The sequence below is a fragment of the Fukomys damarensis genome, unplaced genomic scaffold (genome assembly GCF_012274545.1).
Source record: "Fukomys damarensis isolate Sample0158 unplaced genomic scaffold, DMR_v1.0_HiC HiC_scaffold_19, whole genome shotgun sequence".
Classification (NCBI taxonomy): Eukaryota; Metazoa; Chordata; class Mammalia; order Rodentia; family Bathyergidae; genus Fukomys; species Fukomys damarensis.
Window position 1 is genome coordinate 19,587,662 of NW_022900931.1, and position 18,546 is coordinate 19,606,207.

An 18,546-nucleotide genomic window follows, 5' to 3' on the forward strand; every position below is an offset into this window, starting at 1 on the left:
AGGGAGAGAGGGATATGACAGAGAAACAGAGACAGAAACACAAGCTGAAATAGAGATACAGAAAGTTAACCTGAAGCACTGTCTCTCTTCTAGGCAGCAATTTCCCCAGATGAAGAGGTCACCACTGTTTAACAGTGCACTGCCATGTTAATTTAGTACGACAAGATAAAGCAGTAGTCGCAGCTCCTGGGGCTGTGGACCGCCTGCTACCCAGGGACATGCTCAAGTCGATTTGCACTGCACATCACTTTATACAACTGCCATGACAAAGCCCCCTGAATTCTCACACGTAAATCTCTCTAGGCTTCTCTTCCTTTAGCCCCCCTTTTATCTTTCACTCCCTTATAGTTTCTTTCTCTTTGCCTCATGTCCAGGTAGAAATATCCACTCAGCACTAATCTCTGAAAACTTAATACTCTGTACATGACAAGGGACACACAATACACACTCCACTCACAACCACTCTGCCAAGTCCCCCAATTTAAGAGAAGATGTTCTGGGACTTAGATAATCCATTGATCCCACTTGCATCGGCTTTTATATTTCAATCTGTCGTGTTAAGTTGTCAAGAGCAGTGATTAAACTGATGTTTCACGATTCGAGATTTACTTTCCTAGGAATGATAGTTTTCAAAGCTCATCTTAGGAAGTTCTGCTTAAAGATTATCCCTACCAAAGCTGATGTATCTTTACTAGTGTAAGTCTAGCAATAAAACAATAAAGTGTTTTAGGTAAGGACATTTTAGATAGATCTGGGGTTATAAACATAAGAATGTAAAACTGAATAAAATTTGGATTTTAAAAGAATGTCATCTGTGTAGTTCTTTCTGCATGAAGCAAAAACACCATATGTAAAAAAGGGGGAAGAACATGTTTCTATCTATGTAAAACAAAAATAATTATAGAGTCACTGAAGAGGACATAAGCGAACAGTAAAGAGTGCATTTGACAGTAAATAAAAAAGGTCACATGAAGCACAGTGGACAAATGACAAGGCAAAGTTTTATTCAGTAAAACAAAGGCACAAATATATGTTTCATCATCAAGAATTAGCAGTTGGAGATATAGATATTTTGGTTGGGTATGTCAGTTTTAGATGCAATATGTCAGATTTCTGACAGGCGAGCTGTTATAGTATAAAAATCCACTTGTATTATGCCTTTTCCTCATATCATATCCTTTTTACATCATCTCAAGCTGTTCTTGTGGGTAAATTAGAGAATAGAGTTCAAAGGACTCTAAAGCAATAAACACAATACCAATGAAGGAAGGCCTGAACCCCCTAGAGAACCTCAAAAATTTCCAAGTGAATGGGAACTTTAAAATGGAATGAAAGAGAAAAACAAAACAAAAACACAAAAAGAGGACATGCTGATTGATAAAACCAAAGTACTAAACACAGTCCGCCATAATCGTGGTAGAAGGAGTAGTGTTTTTGTTTTCTGTTAGTGCATTCAGGAAAATGAAGTCATTTTAAAATACATTCACATCTAACTTGTTCTCTGCTGCGGTGGTGATATTGTTATTTTACCCTGGTAAACTGTTACACGTGCATACAGGGAGCTACAAAAGAATGCTGTGGACTTCTGTCAGTGAGGAGGAAGGGGACTGCACTGCAAGGCTTACCAGAGTGACAGAAAGAGAATGCACACTGCCAGCACACTTACTAGCTGACAAGCACTGCACAAAGTCGTTGTCCCACTTAATAGTTCTATCATCCCTTCAGTATTTAGGTGATATTATACTGAGTATCTTTGTGAGCATAGCCATACATTCAAAACACTGAAACATTCATATATTCAATCATAGTTGTGTGTTGCTACTTACATTCTGAGAAATAACAAAGTGTGCTGATGCATACCTAGATGGTATACTACACACCAGGCCATGTCACTGTCATATATGTCATACATGCTGCCTGTCATTGACTGTCAAGGGGTCACGACTGTACTGTGAAATACTTGCTGTGTGTCAACCACCATACCAGCCTCTATAGAAACAGTAACAAGTGAGACAAAACCTTACCCCCGAGAACAGAGACATTTCTCCTTTAAGAAAACTTGTATCTCACGTTCATTGTGAATCACATAAGAAGATACTGACAGAATTTAATAACAAGACTACTGAGCCACTTAATGTGGGAAGTAAGTGTGAGTGATGTACTTTTGAGTTACTAAAAGCAAAATGTGACTATTGAGAGTCAAAGAAAAGTCTTTTGTTCTGGTAAACAACAGCAATTAGTCAACACAGTGTAAACTAGAACTATGGTATCTATTAAATGCTGGCTAGACGATAAACTCAAAGCCATGTATGCAATTTTTATTATTTAATCCTTACAATAATTCTTATACAGAGAAGTTTACTTATCATCTATCTCCATTCTAACTGAAGAAAACAAGGCACGGAGAAATCAAAGAATTCAGTTAAGATCAAGAACCTTTCAAAGAGCTGGAATTAGGGTGGGAATGGAAGCAATACAAGGGAGAGCTTAGCCTTTGTACCCTGCCTACACATCTCCTAAGCTTATCCAACTTCCCTTTAACTTGGCTGCAGATGGATTTTGCTGTTACGATGGTAGAGGTAGGTGGGGGTGGCTGCCAATAGCCCTAATAACATTATGTAAAAATCCAGCTGCTAATGAAAAATATTTCTGATACATGAATCTGTTGTAAATATCTGCTAGTACATCAGACCTAATAAATGGCTTCCCTGTTCAATAGTTAAAAGTACCAAAAAAAAAAATACTCAACCTTTTTAATGAGGAGAGTATATTTCTATTTACTTTCTCATTTTAAAGTATTTTTCCTTAGATAAGGTTTTCTTGTAGGATACTTAACTGTATAAGAAATGAATGCAACTGATATTAATACATTGCATTGTTTTTCTCTTAGATGACCAAACTTAAACATTTTAAAGCATGTGTTTAACAACACTTACTGAGTACTGAGTACCTCCTGTTGGACAAGTACCAGAGTGCTTCAAGTATACTGACTTCTTTAAGCATTATAAGCATACGCCAACTTAGATGCTAGTGTTATTGTCCCCATTTTTGAGATAGCAAAAATAAGATCAAGAATTTTTCCATAACTTGCTCAATGCCATACAGATATAAAACAGAAGAGTTTGGAATTTACCCAGTAATTTTGTCACTGGGTTCCATGTGCTTAGCCATTATGCTATGCCAACTGTCGTAAAGACCAAACAAAATTTAACGAAACGTTGCATGTAAATTGTAGCATAAAGGTTTAGCTTAGAGAGTATCTTTGGAACCCCATGTATTGTCCAAAAGCTGTACAGAACTTCCTATACATATTTTGAAATAGTCAACTCTTGGCCCATTTAAAACCAGCTAAAGAGATAAAAATCAGATAATCTCAGAGTTAGGATAAGGTTTTACTTGTCTGTCCCAAAAGTATTTTAAAGGGTTTTAAACCACTGCTGCTGTTGAAAAGGATTTTAGCATCTACATGTGTAGGAGAAGCAAGGAACACAGTTATTAAGTACTTGAGCTCTGAGGTCATGAACCTAAATTCTATCACTTACTTATCAGGCAAGTTACTTTAACCACATTGTTTTCCGTCTGTAAATTGAGGCTAGTCACAGTTGCTGAACTCAATGAGCTGATGTCATAATGGCTGAGATAATAAACGCGGGTCGCAAATACACAGAAAACACTGTGATGTTCCTATTTCAATTATTATTTATTATCTTTGAAATCACCCATATTTGAGTTTCACCTATCAGACTAAAGATACGTTCTAAGATACAGTCACATAAGGCTTTCATAGTTGCTTCTTATGTTCTACTGATGACCCTGGGGAAGTCAGAATCTCTGATACACAGGAAGCATGTTCTCTGGCTCCTGTGTCCCTGGTGATACAAAGCATGCCAGCCACTGCCACAAAGGCTGAAGATGGATTCTGGTAAGAGCCCAGAAATTCCCCTTCCTCCAGGATGCGTGTTTACACAGATGGAAGGGTCCCGAAGTGGATGGAGAGGTGATTACTAAGCTTAGAACATTTTAAAGTGTGACACTACAACTTATTATAACTTATTTGTCTGTTACTCATTAATAACAGGTCTTCAATTTTAAGGGGGAGCATATTTCATATCTGTATATAAATATAATGCTACTAAATGGCATCTTTGGACTTATTTATACACCTGTCTTTTACATGTTAACTCCAGTTTAAATTTCTCATTAACCCTTAGAATATTATTTTCGAGTTTAGTGATGTCAGAAAGTAGACTAACTGTCTTATCTTGAGACAGGCTGGATTTTTAAGAGCTAAGAAGAGACACCGAAGTAAACACTACTTCTCTATATAATGACAACATTGTTTGCCTTGCTGCTGCAGAAGAAGCCTTGACTAAATAAGACCCCAAATCCAGTCACTTGTGTTCCTTTACTTTATCATGTGATGTCAGTGTCATGAAGCTTGGCCAAGGATGCTCTCCTTTTAGCCACACCTCATCTGCTTGAATGGGTCATTCCTAAACAGGGCTGTGGCAAAATTTGTACAACACCTTGCCTGTGTATGAAGGAGATGTGCCACCAACTGGACAAATTACAATTGTCAACTTCAGTTAGGCTTATATTTATTTCTTATTTCAAACACCAAAGAATTTTCCTCTGCCCTAAGAAAATAGAGAAAAAAACAGAATATACTTTCTAAAGCAGAACCAAAGGGAGAGTGGCTGAAGACGATCATAACTGGAAGTATGTGGAAATCCTATCAGGAGTTCAGTTTAAATGCTTACTTTCTGCCAGTTCAAATCGTGAGCACCTCAGACTTTTGAAGAAGTGATGAAATAATACTTAATGATTGCAAACTCACACAATGTGGCCACCGATGTTGTTTATTCTAAGCTTTCGGACTTCAGGTTGTCATTGCTTAAACACTCGGTTTTCTTGAAAGTCATTCTCATTTTCCTATTAGATTTTTCTATCCTACAGAAACATTTCTTATTTTTTAAACTTTTTTCCTCTGTTTATACTTTTAAAAAAGAAAGTTATACATGTTTAACTGACAAAAGATGTGGAAAAAGAAACTATGCTGAAAATCATACCGTATTATGATTCACTTTCTTAACATCAGTGTTAATCATTGTGCTTTTCAAAAATACTGCTTTACAAAGATCACTTTTCTCTTTTTTAGGCACAAAAAACCACTGTTTCTAACTGATATGGTAAATAGGAAGTAAAGTATAATAATTTTTGAAACATTTTGTGAACTCATGGATAACTCTGAATCTTAAACATTTGATTCCTTATCCCAAAAAGCAGGCACCAACACTACAACAGTTCTATTTCTGTTTTGTTTTGTGATGTGGGGGATTGAACTCTGGTCCTTGCGCTTGCGAAGCAGGCACCAGAACCACTGAGCTAAATCCCTGGCCCTATAGTTCTATTGCTTTTGCACTCTTAGATGAGCCTCCTTTGCAAGTCTAAAAAAAGAAATATTAACAAATACATGCTTTTTATTACTAATTCTAATACAGTAACACATCAAAGATACTTTGCTACATAATCTCCTTCCTTGTTTCTTATACTTTGCCTATCATTTATACTTTTATCTATCTCTATAAAATCTCAAATTTAAGAAAGAAAATCGAAAACAAAGTAATCGAGGTAAGCAGGACATGAAGGAAAATAGTAATAAATGCTATCAATATTAAAGGGAAGGTAGTAATAGCCACAAGAAGAATACACACATATAGTTCTAGACATTTAGATCCACTAGGCACATTTTCAAAAAGTACTGTGGAATACAGTATAGCATTCTGAGCCTTATTTTTCCAAGGAATAATATTAAAAATAAATTACATTTTATTATCAATAATGTACCATGAAAGATAAAGTAATACAATTTCAGAATAAATTAATGAAATGCACTTATAGTTTTGTGAAGAACTCACTACTCTGTCTTCATTTTCTAAAAACCAGTGAAAAGTTTACCATAAACCCAATGTATTTTATTAATCCTGTGCAGTCGGACAAATCTATGCCGACCATAGAAAAGTCTGGCAACCCCCAAGACCCAGTATATGTAAAGAGGAAGGAAGTACCTATCTGAGGACAATGGTGCTGATTATCCTACCCATATGTCCCTTCCTGATAATGGCAGTATGGACATCCACAAGATGATTCATTAAGCATGCTTCCTGATAGAGCCAAAACGAAAGAGAAAGGAAGCAAAGAAGTAAAAGAGGGAAGAACTGAAAACAAAACATGTAAGATACAAAATAAAGTCTTCTTGTAAACAGATATTTCATGATGATTGACTTCCAACTGTAAATGATCTTTCCGTTCTGTGAATTAAAAGATGAGATGTAGATGACTTATCCACTTCCCAAAATCAGGCACAGCTGTTAGTTTCCAGTACAGCTTTTTAGTGTCTTTGCTATTTCTAGTATCCCAGCCAAATATTTCATCGTTCTTTCCATTGCGTTTAAGGCGGTCACCCAGATAAACATAAAAGAAAGGAACCACTTAAAGCTCCGATAGCTACCAGAGTTGTTTTTATTCCTATTAATGTGAGTTAACGTGTATTTACTAAATTCATTGCGTTTTATGTTAAAGCTTTACAGTACAGTTTTTGTTTGGTATTTTTTAACTTGCTCTACTCTTTGAGTTACTTTTACTGCAGAAAATGCTTAAGGAAAATGAAAAATTATATTTCAGTATAAAGATTTTGCATTAATGATAATTAATCTGATGTGTGCATATATTTTTAACTATCTAGGTACCTAGAGATTATTTTCTGCTGGAAACATTTCAAATAAACATAATTTTGATCTGCCCAAGAGATACCTCTCAACTGAGAATCTCATGTATCAGGGTTATAACATTTTATATTACTGTGATATTTTTGTGCTTATCTTACTTCTGTAATATAAAAAGAGCTACATGAGGAAAGATACTAGTATTTGTTCATTTTTGCCGATATTCAATACATATATTTGAGATGCCTTTTTTGCAACACTTACTAAATAAATTAAATTCCATTAGAACAAATCTTTTAGCGCAAATACATACATTATTGCAACCTTAAAAGTTCTTCCTAGCACTGGAGTCTAAGGCAGGAAGATTACCAAGAGGCAGAGGTCAGCCTGCACTACACAGTGAGTTCAAGACCAGCCTGAACTACACCGTGAGACCTTATCTGAAAAAAAAAAAAAAGTTCTTATTCCTCTATCATTACATAACATTGAATGGGAGAGCTAACAGAAGGCCCTTACTAGGTGTTCTGAACAATCTCACAAGTCCATGCACTGTTTTCATGTGAGCATATACTCGGTAATTGCTCAAGTCCTGGTTAACTTTATACACAACAGCAGTATTTCAAACACTTTGGACAGCCTGTGAGTCAAGATTTTCTGGATTTAACATCAGACACCCTCTCCTACCACCGAGCCGAATGGATCAGTATGGCAATAGGACAACATGATCTATTGCAAAACCTATACAATGGTTTTGATAGACTCCTACTGATGCTGTTTCACAAGTAGCTATTCCCGCCAGCCCTGGGGACAATTTCACAAAACAATGTGAGTATAAAGATAGAACTACTTACATTTAAATGCAAGCTTGGGGTTATATCTAGATGAACAGCTTCATGTGGTATTTTGTGACAACATGAACAGAATAATGTTTGTAACAGTGTAATTTCATTGTATGATAAACATCAATTTACCATAAAAAACAAATATAAACTTGTCACCATTTTCACCTTGTTTCAATGGAATTGGCCTTGTTCAGATAAGCAAGCTGATCTCTCACAGAAACAAGAGTTTAGAGACAAACTGTGTGAAATCGGGTATGAGTGTGTGGAATTATCCTGCCTACTATCATAATTTTATACTGCCACCCTACACGTATGGCTTCCAAGCTTACTTTATCTGAATCTCTCTGAATCTATTCTCCATGCTATTAAACCAAGCACATTCCACATCGTTCAAAAGTAATTATACTTTTGTCTAGAGCGGAGGAGACGGCTCTCCCTAAACAATGCAATTCTCATTATTAGAACTGGCACAATAACCACACTGGCTTAACAACGGTATGCATTATAGCATCACAATAACTTATGCTAAGTTTGATATACAAAAGGTAACCAGAAATTCAAAAGCATATAAAAATAGCAATCTTTACCATACCATAATTAAGGTCCTATTCTGAGACTTATTTTTAATTCACACACACAGTTTCTCTTTTCCTCCTTAAATTTTCTGAATAATATGTCATATATAACACCATCCTGGACAAACACCCAAAACTAACTGACTTAGACTCTTAAGCATAACTTATATAACAAGTATCTCAAGACACAAGTATAATACAGCAATTAAAAATATATTGTATACATAGAGAATCCTGGGAGCTGACAGTGAGCCTAAGCAAGAAAAAGCCTCTTCTTGTCACAGATATTGAAGGATTTTTTTTTCAACACTTAAGGTTGGACTGCAGTCATTGGTACCTTGTTATAATGTCATACTTAGAGGTCTCCACTGTATGTCTAAACTTTATAAAAGGTTAACTCAAAAAGAAATCCATTTCTTCTTTTGATGGATTTAAGGGAGAAACTAACACACTGAAATATGCTTTATAATAAGTCAGGTTCCTGAAATATTTAAACATATTAGGTTTAGCGTGTATACGTCGTATTATTGAACTAAGACAATGTACATCCAGAGTTTTTAAAAGTTCCAAGAAAATGTCATCAACATAAATAATTAATGATGTACTAATAACAGCAAACTTTCAAATCCAAAGAGTTTTCAAGTATGAAAAAAAAATATACACAGCTGGCTACAGGCCAAGACAGGAGGATTATTTGCGCCCCAAGAGTTTGAGATCTGCCTAGGCAACATAGAGAGACCTCACATAAAATGGGTGGGGGAGATTTGGGGACAGAGGGGTAGCTCACTAACAGAGCACTTGTGCAGCATGCATAAGGCCCTGGGTTAGATCCTATGCACTGCAACATACATAAATATGCACATGTAAATATTTAATTTATAATAAAATTCAGCTATCTCTTGAACAAGCTACTTCAAAGTTAATGAAAATATGTTGTTTACTCAATACAACAGTGGCTTAAGTAATCAAAAGAGTTTGGCTGAGATAGAACATGCTTTAAAAAACAGACAACTGATTATTCAGTAACCACAGGTGGTCAAGACTTTCATTTCACATCACATTTGACACTGGAACAACAATCTAACCATCAGAACTAGCATGCAACCAGACAGGAAATGAGCATCCAAACGGCTACCAGAGTTCTCTAGCTGCTCCAGATGATGCTACCTCATTTCTACCCTCATGTTCCTTCGGGTGTTCATACTCGTGTTAACTGACATGTGGACATATTCCGGATAGCTCCTTGCATTATCCAATATATCCATCTGCATCAGAGCTATTATTAAAAATGAGTCAGAAGTGACAGTGATTCTTACTTGTCTCTGAAGCTCTGAATTAACCACCTCACACATTTTTAAAATCCACGTTTTAAAAAAAACAAAAACAAAAGGACAAGGGAAGTTTTGACCATCAACAGGGATAAAGTTCAGTATGGTCTTTCCACTTACATCAGGATCAGACTTTCAAAATGCTTTTAATCTTTTGAAGATTATGGGGGAATCAAATTCTGCTATTATAAGAGCTTGGTGGAAGGAACCAACAGAATTGGTGTTTCCCAAAGACTTAACAATAATCTGTGCCTGAATCTCATGTGGACTAGACAACTAATATATTCCATGAACGTAAGTCTGTAATGAGCTTGAGACAGCTCACCTATAGTGCATTCTGAACACAGAGTAAAACTTTCCAAATATAAGCGAACTCTGAGCATTGATGCTGGTTACAGCTGCTTGGAGATGCTGTTTGTTGGGCATTTAGTATATTTCTCCAAAACACTAAGGCTATAAACACAATTTCAGCAAAGAGGAATTATATCCTTATCTGGCCCAATCTCAAACCTTCATACTTCCACACCCTGAATCTGAACAAGCGATCCTGAGTCCTCAAAATCTCTATATGGCCACAGTCATTAACTATATGCAATTTTATCTCACAAAGTATTTTCCAACTTGTTTTCTACTGACAGCATGTCTTTATAACTTTAAACAAGCATTATAAGAATCACTCAGTGGTTTTACTTCACAACTCAACTATTTGGGCCACACAAAGCATACACCTCCTCAAATCTTTCTCCTTCGTTTAAGAATGGAGTATGAATGCTACTCATAAATAGACAATGAAATATATCTTTTCTCTCAAATTGAACTCTGATACAAAGACAGTGAAACATTCTCTGTTTTCAAAGATACTGAGTAGGAAAAAATAGAGACTGTATTTCCTTACTGAAATAAAAGAGCCTATTGTGAACAGGATAATAGCCTAGTATACAAAAAGACAGAAAGAAAAAGTATTTATGTTGTACTATAAATATATTCAATAATTTTGATAAATGGGTAAAATATATCCTAATCAGTTTCACAGCTGAATACTCCATGACTTTCTTCTGTCTGAATATACAGTAGTAGATTGTATCTTTTAGTTCTAAAATTTCTAGAAAACAAACATAGTGACTATGAGTTAGGGTCTTTCACTATATCCAAAAGATCTCTACTATTTATCCCTCTATATCAACTCAACCATAAATTAATTACACATTACATGCCAGTCCCCAGAAACACACACACACATGCAAACACACACACACACACAATGCCTTTGAAAACAAATATAGTACATACAAAGGCAGACATGCAAATGCATAAATTATAATATAGACCATGCAAAGAGATATAAGAAAGTGTCATGAATGGAAGAATAATACCATAACCATTCTATCTTGGGAAATCAGTGAAAGCACCTAAGAAGTAGTTCAATATTTTAATTTAGTCTTTTGGAATAAACACAATTTACCAGAAAGGTAAAAGTTGAAGAGTTTTCCAGGTAGGAAGAGTAAAACTTTGTCATTCACAGGCTATCTGGTATGTTCCTAAGCATGAGTGAAAAGCTTGACATTACTGCAGCTTTGGGTCTACAGCAGGATTTGGGAAGAGAGGAAAACAAAGCCATAGACTGATGTTAATCTACATAAAGATTTTGCTAAGGTAAGGACTTTCAGATAAAACTATATAGGCAAAAGGACACACGGTTTCCAAGTCAGACAGACAATCCTAGTTCGTTCTCTCTCGTGGTACCAGGGATCGAACTCAAGACCTCACAACCTTGTACTTGCGAAGCAGGTGCAGCGCTGTTTCTTAAGGAAATAAATCTGATGGAATGTGGAAGGAAGAGTGGAGAGACACTGAAAGTCTGAGGTTTCATAGACAGTGCTTCCAACTGTCTACTTAAGAGATAAAAAGCAGCTGAAATTGAGAAACATTTGAAGCAGAAGTAAATTTAGAAACCTTTCAGATATATAATAGTATAGAGACATAGAGTAAGAGAAAATTTGTGTTGATATAATTAAAACTAAAATGAATCATTTGTATAGAAACTACACTAACTTCTACAATAGCAAATTTCAACCTTATTGGGTCAGTGGTCTACTTAAAAATCCTAATGGTATAATTGACAATGTGAAACAGGAAGAAAAGAGCTAAAGGTGTATGTGAAGTGGGAAAAGTAGGGGAAGGAAATAAGGGAAAAGAAAAAAATATAAGAAAATGAAAAAATGGAAATAAAGTTTTTGTAAATAAGGAAGGGAGGAGGGGGAGAAGGGAGGGCAGGGACAAGGGGAAAAATAAGAACCAAGACCTGTCATGTAGAGGTACAAGATCCCAATGATGAATGTAACTGTACTGTATACCTAAAATGTACCCATAAACTCAATGAGGAAAAAAAAAAGAATCCCATGGAAACTCTAACACTGTTCAGATAAGCACATATACACAGAACTGTCCATTTGTTTTCAGTAGGTCCAGATTAAGAACTGCTGTGGATGGAGTTCCTCAAGGGAAGCAATTGTGCTTTATTCAACAGTATCTCCACAGTGTCAAAAGAAAGACTGGGTACACATAGGCAATTCATGGGCTCTATTTAGTTACACCAAACTCTCCATTAAAATTTGAATGATTTCACTTAATGAACCGCCTGCATCACAGCATCCCCTCATGCCCAGCTTATATTAACAATATACTTTGCTCCCGTCCATCTCTGAGCATACCTAACATCACCTTCTCTTCCAGTCATATCTATTTGTATTTGATCCAGAGTATTTATATTAAATGTATATAAGTACATTCACAGGAAGCCCAACCCAAGAATAATTCAGCAATGCACTCACTGAAAGAAGGTAAACAGTTCTACAAGATTCAGTACCAAAGGAAGAGTCTGACTTCTAAAACGTTTGACATGTCCACGACTCATTTTTTTTACTTTTTTCTAGCCTCATCTTTCTGAAAGATAAAAAGTTATACCACTGCATATAGCTGGCATTAATTCAGTAGAGAGAAGAAGAAAGAATTTTGGATAGTATGATTTAACTTGCCAAGTGGTAGATAATGAGACTACAAAATATGTCTCTGGCCCTGTGAAGATTCTGCAAGTATGTAAGGTTTATAATGAACACCATAGCCAGACAATCTGGCTTAGCTCTGACTTGCCCACTTGTTAGCTGTGACATGGAGCAAGTTATTTAACCTTTCTGTGCCTCAGTTTCTTCATTATGTACAGAGGATTAATAATAACACCTCACTGAATTATTGTAAAGATAAAGGGCTATCGTATTAAGAAGTGCCTTACCACTTCTGCGCTACACATGTTAGCTAAAATTTCTTCACGGAAGTCTTGGCACACAGTAAAATACTCAGAAAATTTGACTCATAAGGATTAAAACGGTGACTCTAACATGAAAGATCAAAGTATCATGTCTCTGCAGCTATTGGAATACATGATTCTGCTTACTGATTTAATTCTCTACGTTAATTCACTAGCATGAACAGGTGGACATTTTTCACCACTAAGTACATTTATCATAATGTAATCATTTCCTAGAAAATACAAGATTTAACAGAATCAGTGATATCACTGAAGGTATGAGAATATATGACAAAATAGCATGTTGGTCTAATCGGGTCCATATTAACAGCTCTAGTGTTGGTAAAGTAGAAAAAATGAAAAGAGGTCACATCCACTCAAGCAGTCACAAGGGAGCACTGACGGTGGCCTGACTAGCAGTTAAGCACACTGTTTCTTCATGACAATCCTACATGTGTAATTCGCTAAGAAGGACCCAAAAGTTTTATCTGTGTTTAGGTGTTCTATTTAGGGTTCAGACAAAGATGCTATGCTGCCTTCTCTCCCCCTGACCAGGAAGCCCAAGATTCCTGATCTTCTGTGGTGACCCAGACCCCAGGGTGGAGGGCGAAGGAATTGCTCTGCGCAACATAATTCGAGACTAGGATGCAATGTGAAATTACTGAACTACCAGAAGGATAGCATCTATGAGACTGAGTTAGAAATTAAAATTATTCTTACAAGAAAACTATGGTCTCTATGAAATATACTCCAAATATTATAGGATTACCGAAATCCAATAGGAGGACAGCAAAAACTAGAAAAACACTGACTTATCATCGTGGAAATGGGGAAGTTATATTCACTGCAACTCTATCTGGATATGCTTTTTATTAGAAAGATTATGATATTCAGCTTTCATTCTAATTTTAGACATGTTACTTTAATATCATTGCTATATTTTATGGGTGTTTTCTGCTACAATTAAGTCGTAAGTGTCTCAAAAGCAGGATTCTCGGAAAAACAGAAACAAACAAAATAGCATTTTTATACTTCCTATTGGAACCAATTTACTTTAAAGAATTCTAACATGCCAGGATTGATCTTGGGTATGGCTATTAAGTACATGATAATTATAAAGCAAGGGACTGGAGCCAAACTATTAGAAGAGTACATGGTGAGAAAAGTGAGTGTAGGCACAATAGACCATGAGAAACCTACCATTGTATTGTGCTGAGAAGTGGGAGTCCTATGGCCACAAGTCTCTGGCGTCAGCAGAGAAACTGGCTGAAATTCCTCAGAGTGAGGCTTGTTGGGAAAACTCACATGCAAGGGAAGGTGAAAGGCTGGGAGCCCATCACTCTCCTCTTCTTCCACTTTCTGTCTGCTTGTCACCATGGCTACCTCTCCATCTGCTTCCCCATACGGAGAGGCTGGTCGCTTGGAAGACATCCTGGAAGGAACAAAAGAGGAGAAAATAATGAAACCTCCACATAAATCCTTAATGCTGTCATTGTGTGGTTAGGGGCCATTGTAACAGAAATGCCTTTTTGTGCTAGCAGAGAGCAGGAAACCATCCAAATACCACTGCAAAGCACACACAATCAGAAACAATGGCCAAGCAGGTAGCAACAGAACAGTGCTTGTTTGTTGTGAGAATAATACACTAATATAGCACTCTCTTGTATTCTGGCTTCTTAAACAAGAAAATTCACCTAAGAACACTGCATAATGAAAGACCATTCCATTTTAAAGGAAAAAAAAATACCCATCTAGTTTTACACTTTGATAGACCTTATTGAAGACAGAACATCTATGAATAGCAAATACGGTTGGCAGTTTAAAGGAAAGAAAAATAACTAAAATTTCCTTCATCAAAAATATATTAAATCAGTCAACGATGGCCATTTTAACAAATTTGAATTTCATTAAAAGTATGATTATTGTGAAATGTAGAAATACTGGTTAGAAGGAAACCTCAGAACAACTGACAAAAAGTTTGGAATTTTTTTAAAGTTTAAGAATTGAATACATTTTACAGTTACTGCTAATCTGGAAACATTTGAGCATCTCCATTCCCTTACCTCCCAAATCACTCAATTTTGGCATTCAGCTCCAAGACCAAAGTTGCAAGGCAGTTTAAAAAGATACAAATATAAACATATTTCAGTTCTACTTTCAGATCTCTATTCATGACTAACCTCTAGGAATTCACTGTTATTTACTCCACAGAATACTGAAACAAAAGAAAACGAAACAACCCAAAGAAGAACATTTTGTTTCAATAACGTAGGAAATGGGTTTAGATAGCTGAATAGAAATTAAACATTTTCTGAATATTCAGGACTGATTCAGAAATATCATCAGATTTAAAAGCACATGGCAAATATTTTTAGTTAAACATAAATTTCCTTTTCATTAAAAGTTTCCTATAGAAACAGAATTGAGTTTAAATATTTAATGAATTTTTTTTAAAAAGCTGTAGTTTAAAACTTGATTTAACCTTGAAAAAGTTGTAATTTTTGCTTAACAAAAGAGCTTATTGAGTCATCCTTTCTTAGTCTAGACCAGGAGGATGACAAGCCAGAAAGTACTCACTGCCATACCATTTTCTTTACTTACAGCACACATCTTTAAATTTAAAATGTATTTCCTAAAGAAGTACTTCTAACCATTACTGAATAAAATTATTATTAGTGTTAGAAGTTTCAAAAGGAAAACATATTCAAGTACTGAAGGTAACCTATTAAGAAAGGACAGCAGAGGTCTGGGGATTTAGCTCAGCTCAGTGGCACAGTGCCTGCCTGGCAAGCATGAGGTCCAGAGTTCGGTCCCTGGTACCAAAAAAGAAACGACAGGAGAGTAGAAAAAAAAAATGAAGTCTTTAGAATCAGACAAATACTGACTTTGCCACTTAATAGACGTGAAATTGAATCTGTCTCGATTTACTCATCTTCAAAGTAAGATATAATATTTACCTCTTCAGACATGAAAAATTACTAGCAGAGCACTTAAGACAGAGTAGGCACTCAACACTGTAAATAAAAACCCTTGCTTATTTTACAAGTTTTAAAACTGAACTATGGCCCACTCACCCTCAAAATACAAACATTAACAAAACAAACTTCCTTCTAAAAGTTTTATATAAAAACATCATGAAGTATAAAGTCTCCCATTAGAGAATGCTCCCTGACTAGTGCACTTAACTGCAATTGATCAAATGTATTAGCAAGTGTTTAAAAAGAATTGTTAACAGTAGAGGTATTGATTAGCTAACAAAAAAAAAAAAAAAGAGGACATTTGTCAACTCCCATGATACGCTATGTAAAGGAGAAATAGCGTTGGCCAGCACATGGTGAGTATTTTTATTTACTTCTGATCCCATTATTGAGGTGTATTCAGTGTGTGCTCTAAAATATGGAGGAGAATTATAAGGTGCTGGAATTGAAACAGAATAGTTTTAGTTTCATTGGCAATGACATTCCTATCAACAAACTGATATATTATTACACGTAATAACTTCTAAACACTAGAGATATTTAAATCCTGCTCTGCCCTTCTGATCATATGTTTTGTAAGTCATCTTCTATTCCCATATAAACAATAGATGGACAAAATACACTTGGAATATTTAAGGTCTTGTGAAGAGATTTAGCACAGTAAATTAATAAAGGAAACTTTAGTTATATGCTGGTTTCACCTGTAGCTTGATTATAAGGGGATTATGCCTTTGCTATAACAAAGCTTAGTATGTGTGGTTTGTGTGGGTATTATCATTCTTACTGGAATGAATAAATTGGCATTCTGTGGTTTTTACTGTGCAGTTCTCAATGTCTGAATATTCTTGACAACATCAGTCTCTGGGTCATCAAACAGAAAGAAAGAGCAACGAGTTTTTCTAAATTAATACAGACTTTCATAATTATGACCCTTCATTTGTTTTTTTATTTACTAATATTATTGGTAATGATTGTGAAAGATTGAATGTCCATAAGTATACATAAGGCAGACAAGGTAGATAATGATACTGTTCTAATAACTTATGGCTGTTTCAATATCCAAATAACATTCTGTAGATCCAAACAGGTCTACATATGAAAGAATCATTGTTTCAGAGGGTTAACTGATCATAAAACAGTACATATTTAACGTTTATTTCAACCCATTACCAGAGACTTAATGTGTTGGGCTTGAACATATTTTCATAAAGCTCTGGTAGAAGATTTTTAAAATAATTATGATGGAAACTACCATGATTATCTTTCAGTAAGTAGACTAGTAATTCAGAAAATAGTAAAAATAATCTAATCGATTATGTAAAGAACCAACTGTTGATAGCACTATAGTATGCAGATTTATTATGGCTCACAGAACTTATTATGGCAGGAGATTGACTAATTGTTCTTTATCCACCAAAGGGTTTCATCTTTGTCAGAGGAGAAAGAAGCCCCGGGCCCTCTTTCCTATCAGAGTTTTTCTGGGATAAGCAGGATTCTAATTCTTGCAGCTTGTGCTGCTACACTGTAGCTCCAGGGTACCTTTCAACAATCTGAGGATCTAGGCTGATAGGTACTCCAGTTACTAATTCAAAGATCATTTTTGTCGTGCCTGTAGTAAACAGACAAACCTCGGACTTCAAGAAAACTGCTATCACACAGACAAATGTAATCTAACAGGACACTGTCTTACAGAATCATGATGACCTAATGCTGCTTCTTAATTCTTTTTTATGTGTGGTCAAGTAAACTTTCTTGAAAGACTTGATACCTAATATGGGAGCAAGACAGAAGTTTCAAAACCATAATTAACTATTCACTGTCTTCCTACCATGTACAAGATATTTATCTAAACAAAAAAATGTTTAAAAAATCAGTCTCTGCTTAATGCTGCTTATAAACTAGGTGAAAAAATTTTAAGAGAGAGATAATAATGAAATAGAGTTCAGGAAAAGAGACAAATTACATTACAGCCGAACACCTTCAGGCAGGCCAGAAAATCCTAGAAGGGCTCCAAGGATGGCTGATTAGTTAGGGAAAAGAAGGGCAAATGGAAATATTTAAATGGAGAGGGGATTTCACGTAGGAAGTAATGAGCAAAGCAAAGATGCAGAGGTACTTTTAGAAAGTCAATATGAATTTAGGGTTCCGACTTACTTAGGAAAAAGGGCACATTGAGAAATACGGATCAAATCCAGCCTTAGTCTATAACACTGCTGGAGGTGTTGAGTTATATGAATGGAATAGATAAAGAACATACTCCCCTGTAAAGGACAATTTGCTTTTATAAGAAATCGTTTTTCCGTTACCTCTCCCTGTAGTGCTTTGCACATTCATACTACTATGGTCAGCATGTGATAGGAAACTTGGAACTCCTGGGGTCTTTAGCTAGTGGCTAAAGGCTCTCCAAAAGTAGCATAGTCACTGTGCAAGTAGGATGCCTCTATTTGTGTTCAGATACGTAGAGGATGTGACACTGCAACAGAAAACTACACCAGTGCTTCTCAGTAATGGCTGCACATGGGAGTTATCTAGGGCAGCTTAGAAAATACTGATGCCTGGGTCCCAACTCCTAGACATTCTGATATTGTTGGTTCTGGAGTGCAGAATGCATATCAGAATTGCTTATAATTCCCCAGAGAGTCTAATGAACAGTCAATGTCACAGATCATTTGTGGTAGTTAGAATAATGCTGCCTACCACAATATCCCTGCCCTAAGCCCCAATACGTGGAAAGGATACCATGCCTGGAAAAGGACTCTGCAGATAGGATTAAGGATCTTGCAATGAGAATATT

General features: G+C 35.8%; 1 protein-coding gene across 16 annotated transcripts in view; it reads right to left on the minus strand.

The window, feature by feature from the left end:
- The window catches only part of Sox5 (SRY-box transcription factor 5), a 936,135-nt gene that overhangs the window by 313,901 nt on the left and 603,688 nt on the right, over window positions 1-18,546 (minus strand). For all 16 annotated transcript variants that reach the window (XM_033766292.1, XM_010615329.2, XM_010615302.2 and 13 more), the window contains one exon: window positions 13,975-14,206. In XM_033766292.1, the coding sequence (XP_033622183.1) occupies window positions 13,975-14,205 (231 nt within the window). In that variant the 5' untranslated portion in view covers window position 14,206. The remainder of the gene's footprint in view (window positions 1-13,974; window positions 14,207-18,546) is intronic.